At 35.9% G+C, this 17,328-nt stretch overlaps 1 protein-coding gene and 1 pseudogene across 1 annotated transcript; both read left to right on the forward strand.

The window, feature by feature from the left end:
- The first annotated feature begins 3,294 nt into the window (after nt 1–3,294).
- On the forward strand, nt 3,295–7,685 carry LOC113305682 (annotated as a pseudogene).
- Nucleotides 7,686–13,341: 5,656 nt separating this feature from the next.
- On the forward strand, nt 13,342–15,679 carry LOC113301655 (heavy metal-associated isoprenylated plant protein 9-like). The gene is made up of 5 exons (XM_026550441.1): nt 13,342–13,714; nt 13,787–13,991; nt 14,102–14,274; nt 14,402–14,492; nt 14,959–15,679. Exons 1-5 carry the CDS (start codon nt 13,694–13,696, stop codon nt 15,495–15,497), a joined length of 1,029 nt encoding a protein of 342 aa, XP_026406226.1. The 5' UTR covers nt 13,342–13,693; the 3' UTR covers nt 15,498–15,679.
- The last annotated feature ends 1,649 nt before the right edge of the window (nt 15,680–17,328 follow it).

Raw genomic sequence — 17,328 nt, forward strand, 5'->3', positions numbered from 1 at the left:
TCACAAGACCTTATCTGCCTTTGATTTTGAGTTCTTTAAGCTATAGGTTCACAAACTCAATTTTTATGTTTGTTAACTCAAGTAAATGAAAATCATTAGTAGTAGATTACCGAATTAAAATTTTACAAACTCAAGAACGAATTTGTAAGTCTTGAAATTTTTATTAACACTTGTGCTTTTTCCTCAAGCTTAGTTTCAAGTTCTTCAAGTAAGTGCTTGGAAATCGAGACATCACTCAACTTAGCAAGAAGCTAATCTGTGGTATGATCTTCTTTGAATTAATCAACTACTAAAGTACTCTATTTTTGCTAAGGTTGATAAATAGATAGAAGAAAACGGGTTGAATAGGAAAATAGGAAGACCTTGTTATTAAGTTTTATCTTAGCTCTCAGCTCTAAAGCTCTCCAGTTATCAGTTGTTGTCATATACTATATTTTTTCACGAAAAACTCTCCTTTTGACATAATAATGAACTTATACTACCTTTTATGCTACTTTTGGGGACTTCAACGATCTGATTTTCATATATAAACTCATAGTTTATGTTTCCAAAATATATATACGACAATAACAATGAATTTATGATTCACGATTCAATATACAATTCGACTGTTTAAACTGAGTAGTGTCACGATTCACGATAAAGGGTATTTAAATGATTTTTGTTAGAGGGAAAGCAAAAAGTGATTCGAGGAGTGCGAAAATCGTGACCGACTCGCTAACTGGACGTTTTGTATATGGACTGTTGACGCAGACAACATTACCTTAGTTACACACAGTCGCTTCACATGCTCACAACCAATCCCAATCTAACCTAACCTAACCTAGGGTCAAAAAAGTTAAAAGTTTAGAAACCAAAACTCCGGCATTCTTACTTCTCTTTGAAAAAAGATGATAAAACAAGTTCTCTCGTTTTTTACTTCTTTTCTTCTGAAATTCTTCTAGCTGCATATCGCATAACCTTTCTGGAATCGAGAGATATATATGAAGTGAAATAGAGGAAGCAATGTCTGCTGTGGTGAATTGAATCATGAACTCTATTCTGCAATGTGGTCAGAATTCCTAACTTATCTCGTTGATTCTTTACAGAGGTATTTGAGATGCACATGGAAGAGTTACGTGCAAAGCAAGGTGAAATCTTAAAAAGAGATGTTAACATTAAACTTCTAGAAGCTATAGTTCAAACCCTTACCGGTGGAAGAACATTAAAAGTAGATTAGGATTAAACTATGCAGTAATTAAACAAGCAAGACAAAACCAACCTATTTAACAACAACAAAAAAAAAAGAACGTTTTGCAAACGAGAATGGTGTTGAAAAATTCCGGGTACCTCTGATTCTTGGTTTCCTGTAACATCATGTATTTTTGAAGACAAAGATTTTTGGTTCTCAAAATCTAAAAACTGATGACCTACCATTGTTGACGCATATTTAGGGGAAAGTGTCAAAGTCTTGATGGTAATTTTATGGTTTATGGGTTAATAGGAAGTAGAAAATACCATATAGTCCTAGAAATAATATATTAGAGTGAGTCTAATCCAATTGACCTAGTCAATTGTTTGTTTGGTCCTTTTTGTAAATATAAATTATAGTTTGGTCCTAGAAATAATGATTTGGCCCTAGGGTGGACAATACCCATGCGGGATGATGTCATGGATGATGTAATTGTCAAATGGTAGTGGCAGAAATACCCTTTTAATTGGGACCATATATATATACTCATTATTAAGAGAGAAAATAATAATTTTCAGATTTATTTTCTCTCACCTCTATTTTTCCGGAGATACTTTTTTTTCTTATTCTTTTTTCTTTCTCTTTTTTCTTTTTGCTGCTACTGTTGAAGATTAAAGATGAAGATTTATTTTTAAAGATTGATTTGATTTGATTATAGAGACCGATTTGGTTTTTGATTACAAAGATTTTGATTTTTGAGTACGAAAATCTTGATTTGATTATAAAAATCGAAGATGAACTCATGTTGAAGATGATGAAGACGATGATGATGAAGATAATGACGAAGAAGATGAAGATTTATGTGTTTTTTCGTCGTTTTTGTTGCTGCTGTTGTTGAAGATGAATGACGACGATGATTTTGATGAAGTTCATTGTTGTTGCTGTTGTTGAAGAGGACGAAGAATTTATTTCTGCTATTGTTGAAGACGACGAAGACGATGAAGAAGATGATGCTGCAATTCATTCCAGAAATGAATTCTTTTTTTTTTAGGTTTTTATATGGAGTTCATTTCTGGAATGAACTCTGTTTTTTTAGGTTTTATATGGAGTTCATTTCTGGAATGAACTCTGTTTTTTTTTAGGTTTTTATATGGAGTTCATTTCTGGAATGAACTCTGTTTTTTTTTTAGGTTTTTATATAGAGTTCATTTCTGGAATGAAATTCTAGTTTTCTTAGGTTTTTATATGGAGTTCATTTCTGGAATGAACTCTGTTTTTTTAGATTTTTACATGGAGTTCATTTCTGGAATGAACTCTGTTTTTTTTTAGGTTTTTATATGGATTTCATTTCTGGAATGAACTCTGGTTTATATGTTTTCTGAAAAACTAAGTAGAAATTAACAGGAGTTCATTTTGACGAATGAACTGTTACAAAAAAATAAATAAAAATTAACACGGAAGGGTAATTTTGTGTATTTTATATTTTTAAATTATTATGGACCAAATAGTAAAGACGTTTTCCCAAAGGACTAAACAGACATGGGCCCTCTTACAAAAGGACTAAACGATATTTTTCCCCAGTAGGAAGTTAGGGTGAAGGGCATTATGGTCCGGGAAAGAACAAAACTCTACTCATTATACAAAACTATCTAGTTAGAGTCGATCATGATTTCGCACTCGTCGAATCATTTTTTGCTCTTCTCTAACAAAAATCTATTTAAATAATTATCGGTTGAAGAAGCAAGAAATTTCTTTTGTCAAAACAAAACGGAATCGGGCCATACTTCTAATATACGAACCTTATTACCGGAATCCATTTCCGTCCTTGAGAGAGGAAGATTTTTTTGCACAGTAAGTTAAAGAGTTTAAGAACGCTTGATAGGTAGAATCGTTTCACTGTTCCTTTTAATTTAAACCTCTACCACGGGAAACAATAAAACTAAAACCCTAATTTAAAACCTTATCCAGTTTGGCATTCAAAAATAGTTGTAAAGAAATCTAAACTGGTTAGTTTACTTGATTATACAAAGGTTATTTGGATTAGATATTTTCTCGAATACTTTCGAATTCATTTTGACATAATTAACAATTCCTCTATGTAACTACTTTTTGAAGGAGATTTGATGGATATGATAGAATCAATTGAAGATATTAGGTTGCAAGATCCACCAGAGGAGGCATTGACATCTGCTGATCTTGGATCAAATTTGGAACTTCAGAGCACGGTGATGATGTAGCACTTCTTCCATATGATAGAGTTGATTCATTTATAACTGGTGAGTGTTCTATCGCAGAATGTCCAACGCGATTTCATATTAAAAAGGAAGAAAACGTACCAGATGGAGTTTGACTAGTTACAATAGTGATGAATATCTTGAATATCGGCTGTAAGTGAACCTCCTTTTGCCGATCAGGGATGGTCTGGATGCCCACATAATAGTCCTACATGGGCTATCAGCCAACCAAACTTTGCTTATAGTGAACCTCCTTTTTTCTCTTTGTGTTTTTGTTACCTACAGAGCATTTTCTTTCAATAATTATTATAGCTTCATCACTGGATAGTCCCGATGAAACTAAATAATGTGCAATGACTTGCATTTCGAAAGAAAGATTTAATACGCAACAAATTGAATGGGCAAGTATGTTGGTTTTAACATGTTTACCTAGTTCGGCACTTAAGGTCTCAGGAAACTGACAGTGTGTATCCCTTGTGAGTCTGTGACATTCATTTATACGATAATTTGTCTTTAGAATACTTCATAGGAGACTGTTGTTATGAAAGAATATATATTTTATTGGTTTTGGATTTTCGAATTTTAGAGCTTATAACTGCGTGCTATAGAATTTTGAGTGCCACCAGACGTTCTTCCCTCATCTCAAGAGAGAACTCTTTCGTGCTGATCTTTCCGGGAAAATATTATCTTCACATATGATAGATTCTCTACTGAATTTAACGGGTCAATGCCCTGCAGATACTGGTGCTCATTTGGTCCAGAAAACTATGGAGAGGGCGGAGAAAAATTGCCTAGCAGGAGACATTGGATAAACACTAAAAAATGAGCTGCTAGTTCTCAATCTATGAGGGGATGTACTTGCCATTTCATAGTGAAGCGTTTATATGCTCGTCCATCAACTGCACTACCTATATACAATGATAGACGTCTGGATTTGTTTGCCATGCCCACTAGACCGAGATGCTATAGGTCCTAGTGCAAAAACAGTTCCGTACATTTGTGATGAAATCCAACAACAAACAATGGCATTGATCTATCTGGGCATCCCCGTGGAGAATTATTGCAGAATCACATTGAAAGTGTTCAACGCTACTGTGGCTCGAATTCCAAAGTTGAAAGTTAGTATGTCTGCATCAGAGTATGTCCGTAAAATGGGGTTGATTTTCAGACGGTCAACACATGAGTTGGATCTGGATGATCAAGTTAGCATAAGATTGTGGGTAGAGAAGAACAAGAAATCAACTTTTATATACCAAGATGCGTCAGATACTGATTCATTCATCTTAGGGATTCAGACAGAGTGGCAGTTGCAACAAATGATCCGTTTTGGACATAACAGTCTCATGGCTGCTGATTCAACATTTGGCATCAAGAAGCTAAAGGTAGGGAGTAAAAATATGCAGTTTGTTTACAATGCTCAGGTATTAATATGAGCTTTGATCAAATCTTTTATTGATTTATTATTGTTCTGGCAGTATCCTTTGTGTACATTTCTTGTGTTTGACTCAAGACATTATGCCCTTTCAGTTGCTTGGGTCATAACATGTAGCTTTGCCAAGCAAGATGTCTCCAAATGGATGAAAGATCTTGTTGACCGAGCTCGTTCGATCGACTCTGCTTGGAAGATCAATGGGTTTATGATTGATGATGCGGCTGCAGAGGAGGATCCAGTCGGGCAAGATTTTTAAGTTTTTACTCGTGTACCCTATGCTGTAATATGGAGCTGTGGCGCTCGTCATGCATTGTTTTCCAACTAGAAAACCTAATTTAGAGGGTATTTTACTCATCCACAATGAGTGGCTTTAATTACAGTGAAAGAAGTGAGCAGAGGATAATAATGAACCTCTATTTAGATTTGCGGTTTAGGTTGGGAAATTAGGTCGTCTAGGTACCAGAACTGCCACTTTGGCGCCTAAGGTATGCCTAGGTGGCGCCTTGTGCAACACAGATTGTACCTGTATTCAGCTGAACAGCATGAGAAGCTCATAATTTAGATTTTAATATTCACACTTCATGCAGTCAGCAAGAGTTATTTAGAGAAACAAATAACTGTTTATTAGTTTGCGATCTGAAGCACTTGTTAAAGGAATAAAAATCTAGGAAGGACTGAAATCGTAAGTATGCTAATCCTTGTGTTACCATTGGATCAGCACCTTGTGCGTGGGGACCAAGTCAAAACTGGGGCTTCATTTGTGTTTTAGTAAAAGACTTAATAACCTATCCTTTTGCAGTTTCAGGTCTTGATTTCGTTAATGACTGATGTTTCAGGGAAATATTTTGCTGTCCTGTCCTTTTCCCTCTCTGGCGTGTCCGTAGGTCATGGCTCCGAAACATTGTCAAGAGATGTCATAACATTGAAGTTCCGCGGGAGATGTCTAAATGTCTTGGGCAAATTGCCTATAGCATATGGGGAGGTGTGGATTCTGTAGATATCATGGAGGAATTCATTCAAGGATTTGTTGACCCATGCAATACTTCAAGGCCTGTTGGGTCCCTAAGATTGGTTAGATAGTGTTTCCTCCTTCATCATGTATGTTGAGGATCTATTATGATTTGTTGATCTTGTATTAACCTTGTAATTTACCTTAACTTGCTGTACATAGAAATGTGGCTCGCAACTACGAGATCTCTTCCGCTTGCCAGCCAGGAGGCTTGTGGTGCCATTGGAGGCTACCATTTGAAGCTGAAGCTTATATTGTATGATGATTCACATCTAGGATCACTGCAGCGAGTAGATTGGTTAGTCCACAAGCTGAACACTGAATTACACCCAGGCTAATGGTTCAACCGCTGTGCTGATGAAATTGATTCTTTTGAAACTGTTAAGGAGGATTATATTGCATCATCTTCATGGCATCGAGCTTCGTAAATTCCAGAAAATGTTGTTATCTTCGACGACCAAGATCGCCTCTTTGACAAGGTCATTAGTCAGAACGACCCTAGTCAGACACATATAGCGTGGAATTCAGGGTCAGATTTATCTCTTTGTTACTGTTCGTGGTCATTTCAAGGAAACCTTTGCAAGCATGTGATAAAGGTGAATATGGTGTGTAGTAATAATGGCCAGGTCATCGACGTTCACTGTTATTTCAGTCATTCAGATCAATTATGCTCAATTTGTGGCAAAACCCCATGGATGATTCAGTTGCACTTGATCAGTCACTTGCATGGTCCAACCAGATGTTGGACCAAATTCAGAGATCAGTTGAGTTGGATAACTCTAATGGTGTTTCCAATATCGTAAAGAATTTACCCTTGAAATGGACTGCTAAAAAAAGGTAGAACATCTACTGGCCATCCATCTTCTATCCTAGGACTTCCTGCTCATCTGAAGAGAAGCTCCCGAAGTGTTGCAATCAAAAGGAATAGGAAAAAAAACCATGTTGAGTTGAGCACTTGATTCAAAAAAAAAAGAAAAAACCACCCTCGTCAATTGAAGAGTGCTTTCTCAAGGTATGTTTCCTAATGATCTTAAACTTTTCATGTTGACTTACCATGTTGAGTTGAGCACTTGATTCAAAAAAGAAAAGGAAAACCACCCTCGGCAATTGAAGAGTGCTTTCTCAAGGTATGTTTCCTAATGACCTTAAACTTTTCATGTCATGCTATGTTCAGTACAGATTTCTCTAATAGTATTGTCATAGTTGTTTGGCTTATTATACACCACTGCACCATCTTACATTTGGTAGAGCTTACATTTAAAACCCTCTCCCTTGTATGAGGGATGCATAAGAAAATTGCTGACTTTTCATGTGACCTCTTGAACTGGTTGATATATTTGTAAAACACTTTCCGACCATGGATGAGAATATTTTCAGCTCAATAATGATTACAGATGTTGTGCCATCTAAGCCTTTGGTTCCATTTCTTTCGATTACATGCAGTTAAGTAGCTCCAATTTTCAGGGAAAGTTGAATTCATTGTCAGGGCGGTATGCAGTTTCTTGGTCTGGGTCTGGTGGTCAGCTGATCCGTTATGTCCTAGTCGTACTAAAGGTGAGTCCAGGAATGTTCCGAAGGGTTTCAACTGGGGAAATCATCAATTGGCTCCATGGAACTACCCAAACGTACTACTTCTGGTAGTAACAGCTTCAACGTAAGAATTATGAATCAACTCTCGAAGGCATAGAAGGAATGGATTTTGACAACTCTGAGAGGGACAAATCTCAATGTTAGTCCGTGTTGCTGCTTATGGTAAAACTTCACTCGTTTTCTCTCTCCTGTGTAAATTATAAACTTGTTACGACCTTTTTCTTTAAATTGGAATTGCAATTTATACTGAAAGGAAGTTATGTGGTCGAAAGAGCTGCAAAAGATAATAAAAGAAGATCAATTGAAGGGAAGTATTCCTAATTCTTTTTCAGTTTACAGTATCCACGGACGTATAAGCATTAATGTAAGCTTTCCTGCATTGGCAAGGTTGACTGGTTGTGACGAACTGGGTATAAATACAACTCCAACATGTTGGTACAAGGTGCAAGTTGTGGGCAAAACCTAGGTACCAAATGACCAAAACCCTGTTTTTAACACAAGTCTACATAAACATCCTTGAACCTCACGTCCCTAGAACCGAAATATAGAATGACGTTCCTGTGAATTTGGTCACCACCACCGTATCCACAGAACAAAATCCCGCATAACTCTGAGATATTCTTCGAACTTGTGTCTTATATCTTTACTGTGAGCTTATCTCATTGCTTTGTTAAGGTTCATTCAGATCCACTAGTGGGGTTTGGAAGAAACAGGACACTCTGGAATGCCATAACATGTAAGTCTACGATATGTCGATGTAACCGCCGTAAAGTCATTGGATACACCGACCTGAATTCGAACATTGTCGGCACCAAATATTTATATAAAAGAAAAAAAAGGTCTCCAACATGCATGTGGTCATAAATCATGAAGCCATTACGTGTGAAATGGTGAATCGGTCCTACGTGCAAATAAGAGGACTCCTCACCCTAGTTAGCAATTCGGTGAATAATTCGCGAATTATTCCGAACTGGTCGTACACGAACAATTCGCCCGAACAAATGCAACTCCGACTCCAATACGTGCGATTTCATTACCTTCCCGAACAATGCGCGATTTTTACGTCCCGAACAAAGATTCGGCGAACTAAATCGGCCCATAATGCTCCTATGAAACACTGACCCAATTGTTATTGGGATTTTTGAATAGCATATTGCAGGGCCCAATTAACCTTCCTGACATATTACTCCCCTTGAAGGCTCTGTTCCACTGAGCCAATGACTCTTTTGTGCTGACGTTACATTTATTTTGGATATGAAGGTGATTGTATACACGCATCACATTTTCTCCACCATATTTAAACTTTTCTTCATATTAATACATGCCGACTTTTGTGTACCGAACTCATATATCTAAAACGAATTATACACGTACGTATGCCGTTCCGTATTACTGCCGTATCACGAACCGTTGACCGGACTCTTGACCGAATTCGACTTTCATAAATCCGTATAATTGACGTACGTATCCCGTTCCGTACGTCTCCCGTATCCCGAATTGCTAACTAGGCTCCCCACTCCAGTAGAGAGGTGGGGTAAGTTTGGTTTTTAGGGCCCCATAATTTTCATGCTTTCTGTTATCACATACGTTGAATTTAATCCTGTGTGTACACTCTAGCATTCCTAGAATGTAACCCCATGTTATGTCTGACTAGTCACACTAATCCCCACCTCATGATCACTCTTTAGATTCAAAAGTGATTGTTAGCAGCCAAGTTCAGTCTCATCACATCCATGCATGATATCATGGGTCTCTCTCCCTCTCTAATCTCTAGGAATGTTTTGCCATTTAGAAGACATGCCATGTTATATTTCTTCATAGGGTTTGAAAATGGAAACACAACTTTCGACAAGAAATACGTACATAGGAAGAAAGAGAAGGTGAACAAACCCCCAAACCACATTGCTTGTGCATTCATCCAGTTCATCAGAGTTTCGATTTAGGTTACCTAGAAAAAACTCTAGAACTTGTTATATTGATTCTTTGTTCCGATCTACTCTTGATTAAGGTTTTATTCAATAAAAAACTTGTTTTTCAGCGGTAGAGATTATAGTGAGAAAGTAAAGTACACTAGTCACCTAAACTCAAGTCATTCCTTGGGAGGAATTTAGGGTTCTTTGATAGACCAGATGTTAGACTGCTTTTCACAGTTTCTGTCACGCACTCTTTCTTCATTTTCACTTATAGTCTCTGGACAAGAAAAAGAAATGGAGAGAATTGTGTGGTTGCTAATTACGTTAGTTTTCCTTGAATGCACGTAAAAAATGTACTACCACTAAAGATTTCAAAAGCTTACGATCCGCCACCTACGCATATAGGTGGAATCATATAGTGATCTAATAAGTCCTCGACAAATGTCATTTTTCCAATTTTATCATTGCTTACTAATTGCGATTAGTATTTTAAATACAAAAATAATTAGTCTTTAAAGGAAAAAGTTAAAGTTTAATGGCTAGTTTAATGCGACTAAACTTTTTTTTCCTCCTTGTACCAGACAAAGTAAGTACGTGTTGATTCTTTTCATGCTTTTCTAATCGTTCATCCAAATATAATTTCATCTAATCATCTCTAATTAGAATCTCTTAAACCGACCAATTCAATCTGTTAGTATTAATAGATCGTTATCTAGTCAACCTAACTTCATTTTAAAGTTTTCTCTTTTTGTTATAGTGGCAATTCTAACTTCAAAAGAAAAATCAACAGCAACGTGGTGGTTGAAATTAAGTTTTAGGTTCTTCGTGATTCTGATTTAGTGGTTGAGAATTATGGATTTTTGATTAATCCCCACAGTTTTAATCAGGTGGTATAGTTTTTGTTGCATTCAGGTTGTCCACATTGCTGACTCATCTACATGTTTGCATGACTCAGTTAGATCTATCAGTCAAAGAAAAAGACCGACCCTTAAGCTTAGATTTTTCTCTTGTTTGCATACTTAGGGACCTGGATGTCTTTTTCCTTATCTCAAGACATCGACGTATGAAAATGTAAACGCCTATTCCTAATCCTAAACGGAATGTAACGACACAGGGGTTGTTAATAAAGCAGTTCTTTCGTAGGCTTGTTTTCTTATCCCAGAAGGAAATTCACACCGACTAAATAGTATACGTATAGGTTGATGAGAGCAGATATTGATGGCTATCATCGCGAGTACGAGTCGCGCACATAATTTAACAACCATATCTAAATTACCCAAACAGCATATCATTAAGATAAGCTGAACTTTATGATAAGAGTTATTAATGAAGAAACCACTTAATAAGCATTAAACTTGAATGTATAACCACAAAAGTTTTGATTGTAATGGAGTGACTCCATCTTGTTGAGGATGAGTTTGTGTTGATGTTAATGTACGTATACTAAGGATAATCCTTGAATCAAAATGATTTTCTTCACAAGTTGGAATACTGTCTAATGACATAGTCGAGCAGTTTCACATTTTTATCAAAAATCTAAATTAGTGATAAAATTTTTGTTTTACCAAACAAGGAATGATAAATTGATATGAAAAAGTAAGATTGATGATCCATAACGTATTTCTCACCGAAGGAGAGAGCTTTTCTACGGTACTACCAATTCGTAAGCAAACACAAACAACCACAAACCCACGTGAAAGCTGGTTATTTATTTCTTTTTCTGAATGGAAAGCTTGTTGATCTCTGGATTCTTTTTCTTTCTGTGTGTGTGCGCATATCCCTGGATCTAAACAAGCAAAAACCCTTAAAACTTTCACACCCCCACGTTTCATTCCATTTTGATCCAAGGCGAAGAAAAAAGTCCCCACAAAAATCAATATTCAAAATAGACCATACACCTTTTGATGTGGATTGACATGTCTCTTCCAGACCGATTGATGATGACTACCTTAACGGGTTGGGATGAGATCCGAATTTGTGATAGAAGTGTAATGGCTTTGGTTCTTATAAGTGCTAATGCTGAATTCAATAAGAGAATTTTAACAAACTGTCACACTTTGTATTTCCGGTTTAAAAAAGTGTCATTGTTTTTTTCAAAATTTATAAAATGCCATCACCGTTAGCATTTCTGTCTGGACCCACGTAATTGGTCAAAATTCCGTTGACCTGGTCAGGATTACAACATATCGACGGTTGAAGATTTGGTTTCACCAGATTATTACACGTGACAGTTCCAAAATTACTGTCCTATCCTTCGTGGGGATGATAGACCAAGGGTTCGTTTTCTTTTCTCTATTTCAGTCTTGATTCCCTTTTGACTGTTTCGAAATTCAATCACAAAAAAAGGGCTCAACCACCAAACACCATCATCTTCTTCAATCTCTACTAATCTTGAGTTCCAAATCTATGGTAAAACTCATGACTTCAAAGTAGAATTTCAAAATACATCTTCCTAATTGGGGTTCTAGTGTTGTTCTGAATTCTGATGGTGAATTTCAACGAGAAGAATTAAGGTTTATCAAGGAGAGATTAACTGCCATAGATTGAAGGTGATTCGAATGGGATTTTGGAGATAAGATACAGATTGGTGGAGATTTGATTTAGAGTTGCTGCTATTTCAGTCGATTGAGAGACAGATGGAGATGATGTTGTGGTAGAAGATGGTTGTCTTGATAGTCTGATGGTCATGGTTGAAGGAGTTTGGAATATTGATTATGAAGTTTGGGTATTTGTTAGATTTTGAATCCATGAGTTATTGACAGAGATTCAAGACAAAAACTATTGGGGCTATTTGTGGTTGGATCTGGCGGCCTTATGTTTCAGTTGCATACGTTTGGATTGAATCTAAGAAATTTAATGCTTCAATCCGAAAGAACATTTGCAATATGTTCACAGAATCATATAGGACAACTCTTTCAATAGTAAATTTGTCTAGACCTTCGTATATGGCCGGAATTGTCCTCTCCGCTGGTCGATTTTGTTCAAACTGCAAACAAAGGACCCGAATATGTTCCAGTTTCGGATTCAAGAACCATCACTAATGCCAGAGTTCGTTGAAGAAATCTCTAACTGATGATTTGTCTCGACAGTGACTCACTACAACGATAATGAGTCGATTTAACTCACTTACATCAAAACGGTTCGAGGGATTATATGTCTTTTACTAGGATAAATAATTACCACCTATGCATCAATGGATGTTAACTGTTTAATGAAAAAAATTGGATGGAAAAGGTCAAATGTGTGGCATTAAATAAATTCTGAAAAAAACGATGACACTTTCTTAAACATGAAATTGAAAGTGTGACACTTTATTAAAATTCCCGTTCAATAATTTAGAGACGAGGTAGTTTTAGTTATGGTTGATTCACATTTTAATTGTCAATAATTACTGATCCTCGAGTAATTCATTTATGAAGAGATGAGTTTTTTTTGTGGGGGTTGTTTAGGTGGGCGGTCTGTCAAAGAATTTTGGATAAGCCTCATTCAATTATGACTTTGAATAGGTTCTCAGTGCTCGTTCAAGTCAAGGTCAGAATGTTGCGTTTATGCGGCCAATTTAGCTGTCTGTACAATTGACTATTGCCGGATCGGTGACGGTTGTATAAGAAACCTCGGCTATCAGCTATCTATCGGTGGGTCTCAAGTTTCCGGTTCCAACAGTGAAATATATATAACCCAAATGCTGAAGTAGCTGTTGTATTTTGTATTAGTGGTTAACAGGTAATCAATCTATCAAACTGCCTTACCCCATTGACACTAGCTAGGCTGTAGTTAACCTGGTACCAATATATTATTGAACGAACACACCTTTTCAGTTCCCCTGAAAATCAATGTTGGTTGTGCCTGCTAGCTAATTATAGTATTGTTTGTTTTCATGTGATTCTTACCATTTTGTAGATTAATATGGTGGTTAGAAATAGATCAGTATTCAAATTCCTTGTTAGATGAAATCAGTATTTCTTTCTCTCACCAACCCATCTCGCTTCTCTTTATAAGTTTGTCTACCTCTCCATTCCTTCCTTCCTCCCTCTCTGATCCATCTCTCTCTAAAACTAATCACAGCGCCTAGGAGTTAGAAAACAAAAAGGAAAAGAAAGATTTAAGAAAGAAAAGAAAGAAATAGGTTCTCTTTATAAGTGGTCTTGCATGTGCTCCTCGGAATCACATTGTACTTTGTGTAGCCATTAACTAAACAACCCCTCGGGTATCAACTATCTCATTACATCTATATAACCAACTCTGTTTTTCCATTCACTCTCCCTCTTCTCTCTCCCACACTCAGGAATACTAGGTTAACTTGATCAAGGTCTTTCTTAGTTTGTTTGATAACTAGCAAGCACAATGGGTGAAGAAGTTAAACAGGTCTTTCTCATTTGCTTTTCATTGTTTGAGTTTTAATCTAGTTTTTTCTAAAATTGTTGCGCATAATTTCAGGAAGAAACTAAGCAAGAAGAGAAAAAAGAAGAAGAGAAACCAGTAGTAGAAGAAGAAAAGAAAGAAGAAAAGCCAGCTGAAGAAGAAGAAAAGAAACCAGCTGAGGAAGAACCGCCAAAACCACCTCCCGTTGTTGTTTTACATGTTGACATGCATTGTGTTGGTTGTGCTAAGAAAATAGAGAGATCAATCATGAAATGTAGAGGTGAATTTACTTAATTAATCAAGTTAACTATTTTATTTATAACTCCTGTAATCTCTTTAGCTGTCGTTCTCCATCTAAACATATTTTGCCGTGATTAATAATCATTGCAGGAGTTGAAGCAGTAGCAATAGATATGGGTACAAATCAGATAACAGTGAAAGGAATAGTCGATCCACAAGCATTATGTGTGAGAATACAGAAGAAAACTAAAAGAAGAGCAAATATACTATCACCATTACCTGCCACCGAAGGAGAACCAATTCCTCAAGTTGTTACTTCACAGGTAATTTATTTTATTTTTGAAGATTAAATAACTTTAGTATCATTCTTTTTTCATTTTTCTGATTTATTAACCCTTTGTTTGTTTTATGTGGTTTAATTTGGTGGTTGATATTTGTTTATAATTTCAGGTTAGTGGACCTATCACTGTTGAACTAAATGTGAATATGCATTGTGAAGCTTGTGCACTTCAACTGAAGAAAAAGATACTTAAAATGAGAGGTAAAATGTTATGCGCTTCTTCTTATTTTCTGTCATTTTGTCTTTGGAAGTAAAAAGAAACAAGAAAGAGAAAGTCAGTTAAATTTTACTACATAGGTCATAATAGGACATCGATCAAAAAAAAAAAAAGAGAGGTCACAGTAGGACATCTAACGATCATTATGTATATGCGAACATATCTATATTTGATTCCAGGTGAATCTATACTCTTCATCTCAGTGTTACTTGGATATATATATCCACAAATTCAACAAATTGTCTCATCATACCTGTTTACCTCGTACTACGAAAAGTAAAAACGAAAAGTAAAAATTGCATGTAATTCCAAAAGAAAAAGTGGTAATTAATTGAATAAATAGAACAAAAGTAAACTAGGAGACAGGGTTTCATTTTCAAGGAAATGTTTTAATTCAGTATATACTACTGATTTATCTCTAACGATTTCTTTTATGCTTCCGTTTTTCAGGTGTCCAAACAGCAGAAACAGAATTGAGTACTGGCAAGGTAACTGTTACAGGAACAATGGACGCTGAGCGGTTGGTAGATTACGTTTATAGACGGACTAAAAAACAAGCTCGAATTGTGCCCCAACCCGTACCCGAGCCCGTAAAAGAAGAGGAGAAAAAAGATGAAGGTGGAGAAAAACCAGCAGAAGAAGCAGCGAAGCCGGCCGATGAAGAAAAGAAAGAAGAGAATGGTGAAAAGAAACAAGAAGAAGAAAGCGGTGAGAAGAAAGATGAAGAAAAGAAAGAAGATGGTAACAATGGTGAACAAGGACAAAGTAATGAAGAGAAAGGTGGTGGAAATAACGATGAACAAGTGCACAAGGAAGATGAATTTGTTGAAGTACATCATAATGTAGAAACAATGAAAAAAATGATGTATTATTATCCACCCTACTATCATCTTCCTGCAAGAAATTATCCACCCCTTTATGTCATTGAAAGGGTCCCAGCTCCTCAACTATTTAGTGACGAGAATCCAAATGCATGTTGCATTTCATGATTCTGTCACCAATACCAGAAAACCAAGAAGAAAAAAAGCTATTAGAAAAAAAGTTAAAATTGATAACGTTATTATGATTGAATTATAGTACAGTATATAACAAGTTAAGATAACTTTTACGGGTATCTTTTTATTCTTCGGATAATTAATATATATGGGCCAATCAGAAAATGGAATGGGAATTGCATCGAGTATCATCGTATAATAAAGTTCAAATCATATTCCAATGTGTTGTTACGATTTTGTTTTTTGTGCTTGAGCGTTGTATATTTTCTGGCGATTCTTCTTTTGTGAGTTATTAACGGTGTATATTCTGGCGATTTTTCTTTTAATTGTTAATACTTTTAAGTGGGAAGTGGAGAAGAGGGAAAGCTAGACAAGACAATCGTAAGTTTACTATTTCTAGAGCAGAGAAGTGGGGAAATAGGTCCAGAGCGACTTACGTTAAAGATTACCAAAATAACAGAAAATATTTGTATAGAATTGATAATGATAGGAGGAGGAGGAAGAGGGGGGCTACATTTAAGTGTGCACATGGTTCGCTGCGGTTTTAAGTCTCACCAGAACTGAAGTCGGAATAATTGGTTTCTTATTTTTTGTTTACCTGTTTGGTGCGGTTTTTAGTTTTCTTTGGTTATTGTTTGATTAAGAACTAACGAGTAAGTCATCTGTTAGATAAATTTATGTTTATTCCAAGGTCCTTTTCTAGTATAAGGCCACTCGAGACAAGAAGATTTGACTACTATCGCAGATCTAAGTGATTTTAGATTTGTAAGTTAGATCTATTGATTTGCCATCGTTAACAAACTCCATTCTGTGCGATAAATCACTAGAGGAACCAAGTTGTTTTGCAGGTTGTTACTTTGAAGATTAAATCGAAGACTGAAGACTTTGAAGATTTGAGGACTTTGTTTTTTGTTTTGATCTTGGTGTGACTTTCTGTGACTTGATTGAAAAGCGGTTTATTTCGGTAAACATAAGTCTTTTGAGATCCACAAGTTGTTTGTGGTTTTATCATAAACCTTATAATCAAGATTGATTATTTCAGTAGTCATTGTCTTGACTAATCTCTTAACCAAGGTGTTTCAGATTTGGTAACAGATCTTAAACGGAAGATCCTAAACTGGGCTTTTATCATATATTTCAGTATTGTGATTGGAAAGTGAGTTTGGTTACCAAATAATTTTGATCCTTCAACTGTTTGGAATACGATCCAAAGAAATCTTGTCTTACCAGTTGAAAGATAGGTAGCAGAAATTATTGTCAACCATTAAGAAGATCTACTCGATAGATCTACTAGATTTAATCCTAAAGAGAACATTTGTTCTGCTAGGATATCTAGTATTCCGACGTCTATTGAGAACTTCGGTTCTGCTAGATGTTATCAAAAAAAGTACTGTTGAAGCTGAGTAACTAGGATTTTAGATTTCTTGGTATCGTCTACACGAAGTTGCAGGTTTACTTTTTGTAGCGTCTTAATTCATTGAGTATTCAAAACTGGACTAGGTCCCGGGGTTTTTCTACAAGATTGTAGTTTCCTCGTTAACAAAATTCTGGTGTATGCTTTACTTTATTTTCGCATTATAATTGTCATTATATTATAATTAAAGTATTTGCACTCCTACGATTGATCACCTTGTTTAAGATAGCCTTTAATCTTTATTAGATCAAAAAGATTATACAAGGTATGTTTGAATAGGTTGATCAAAAAAGATTGTGGTGTATTCGTACCCTCGTATTTTCAACCTTCTCTTTGAAAGTCTATAAATAAAGAGACTTAAAAAACAGGGAATTTCAATACCTGACACTTTTGTGTCCTAGTTTTATGCTA

This window comes from Papaver somniferum, chromosome 8 (assembly GCF_003573695.1).
Source record: "Papaver somniferum cultivar HN1 chromosome 8, ASM357369v1, whole genome shotgun sequence".
Lineage (NCBI taxonomy): Eukaryota > Viridiplantae > Streptophyta > Magnoliopsida > Ranunculales > Papaveraceae > Papaver > Papaver somniferum.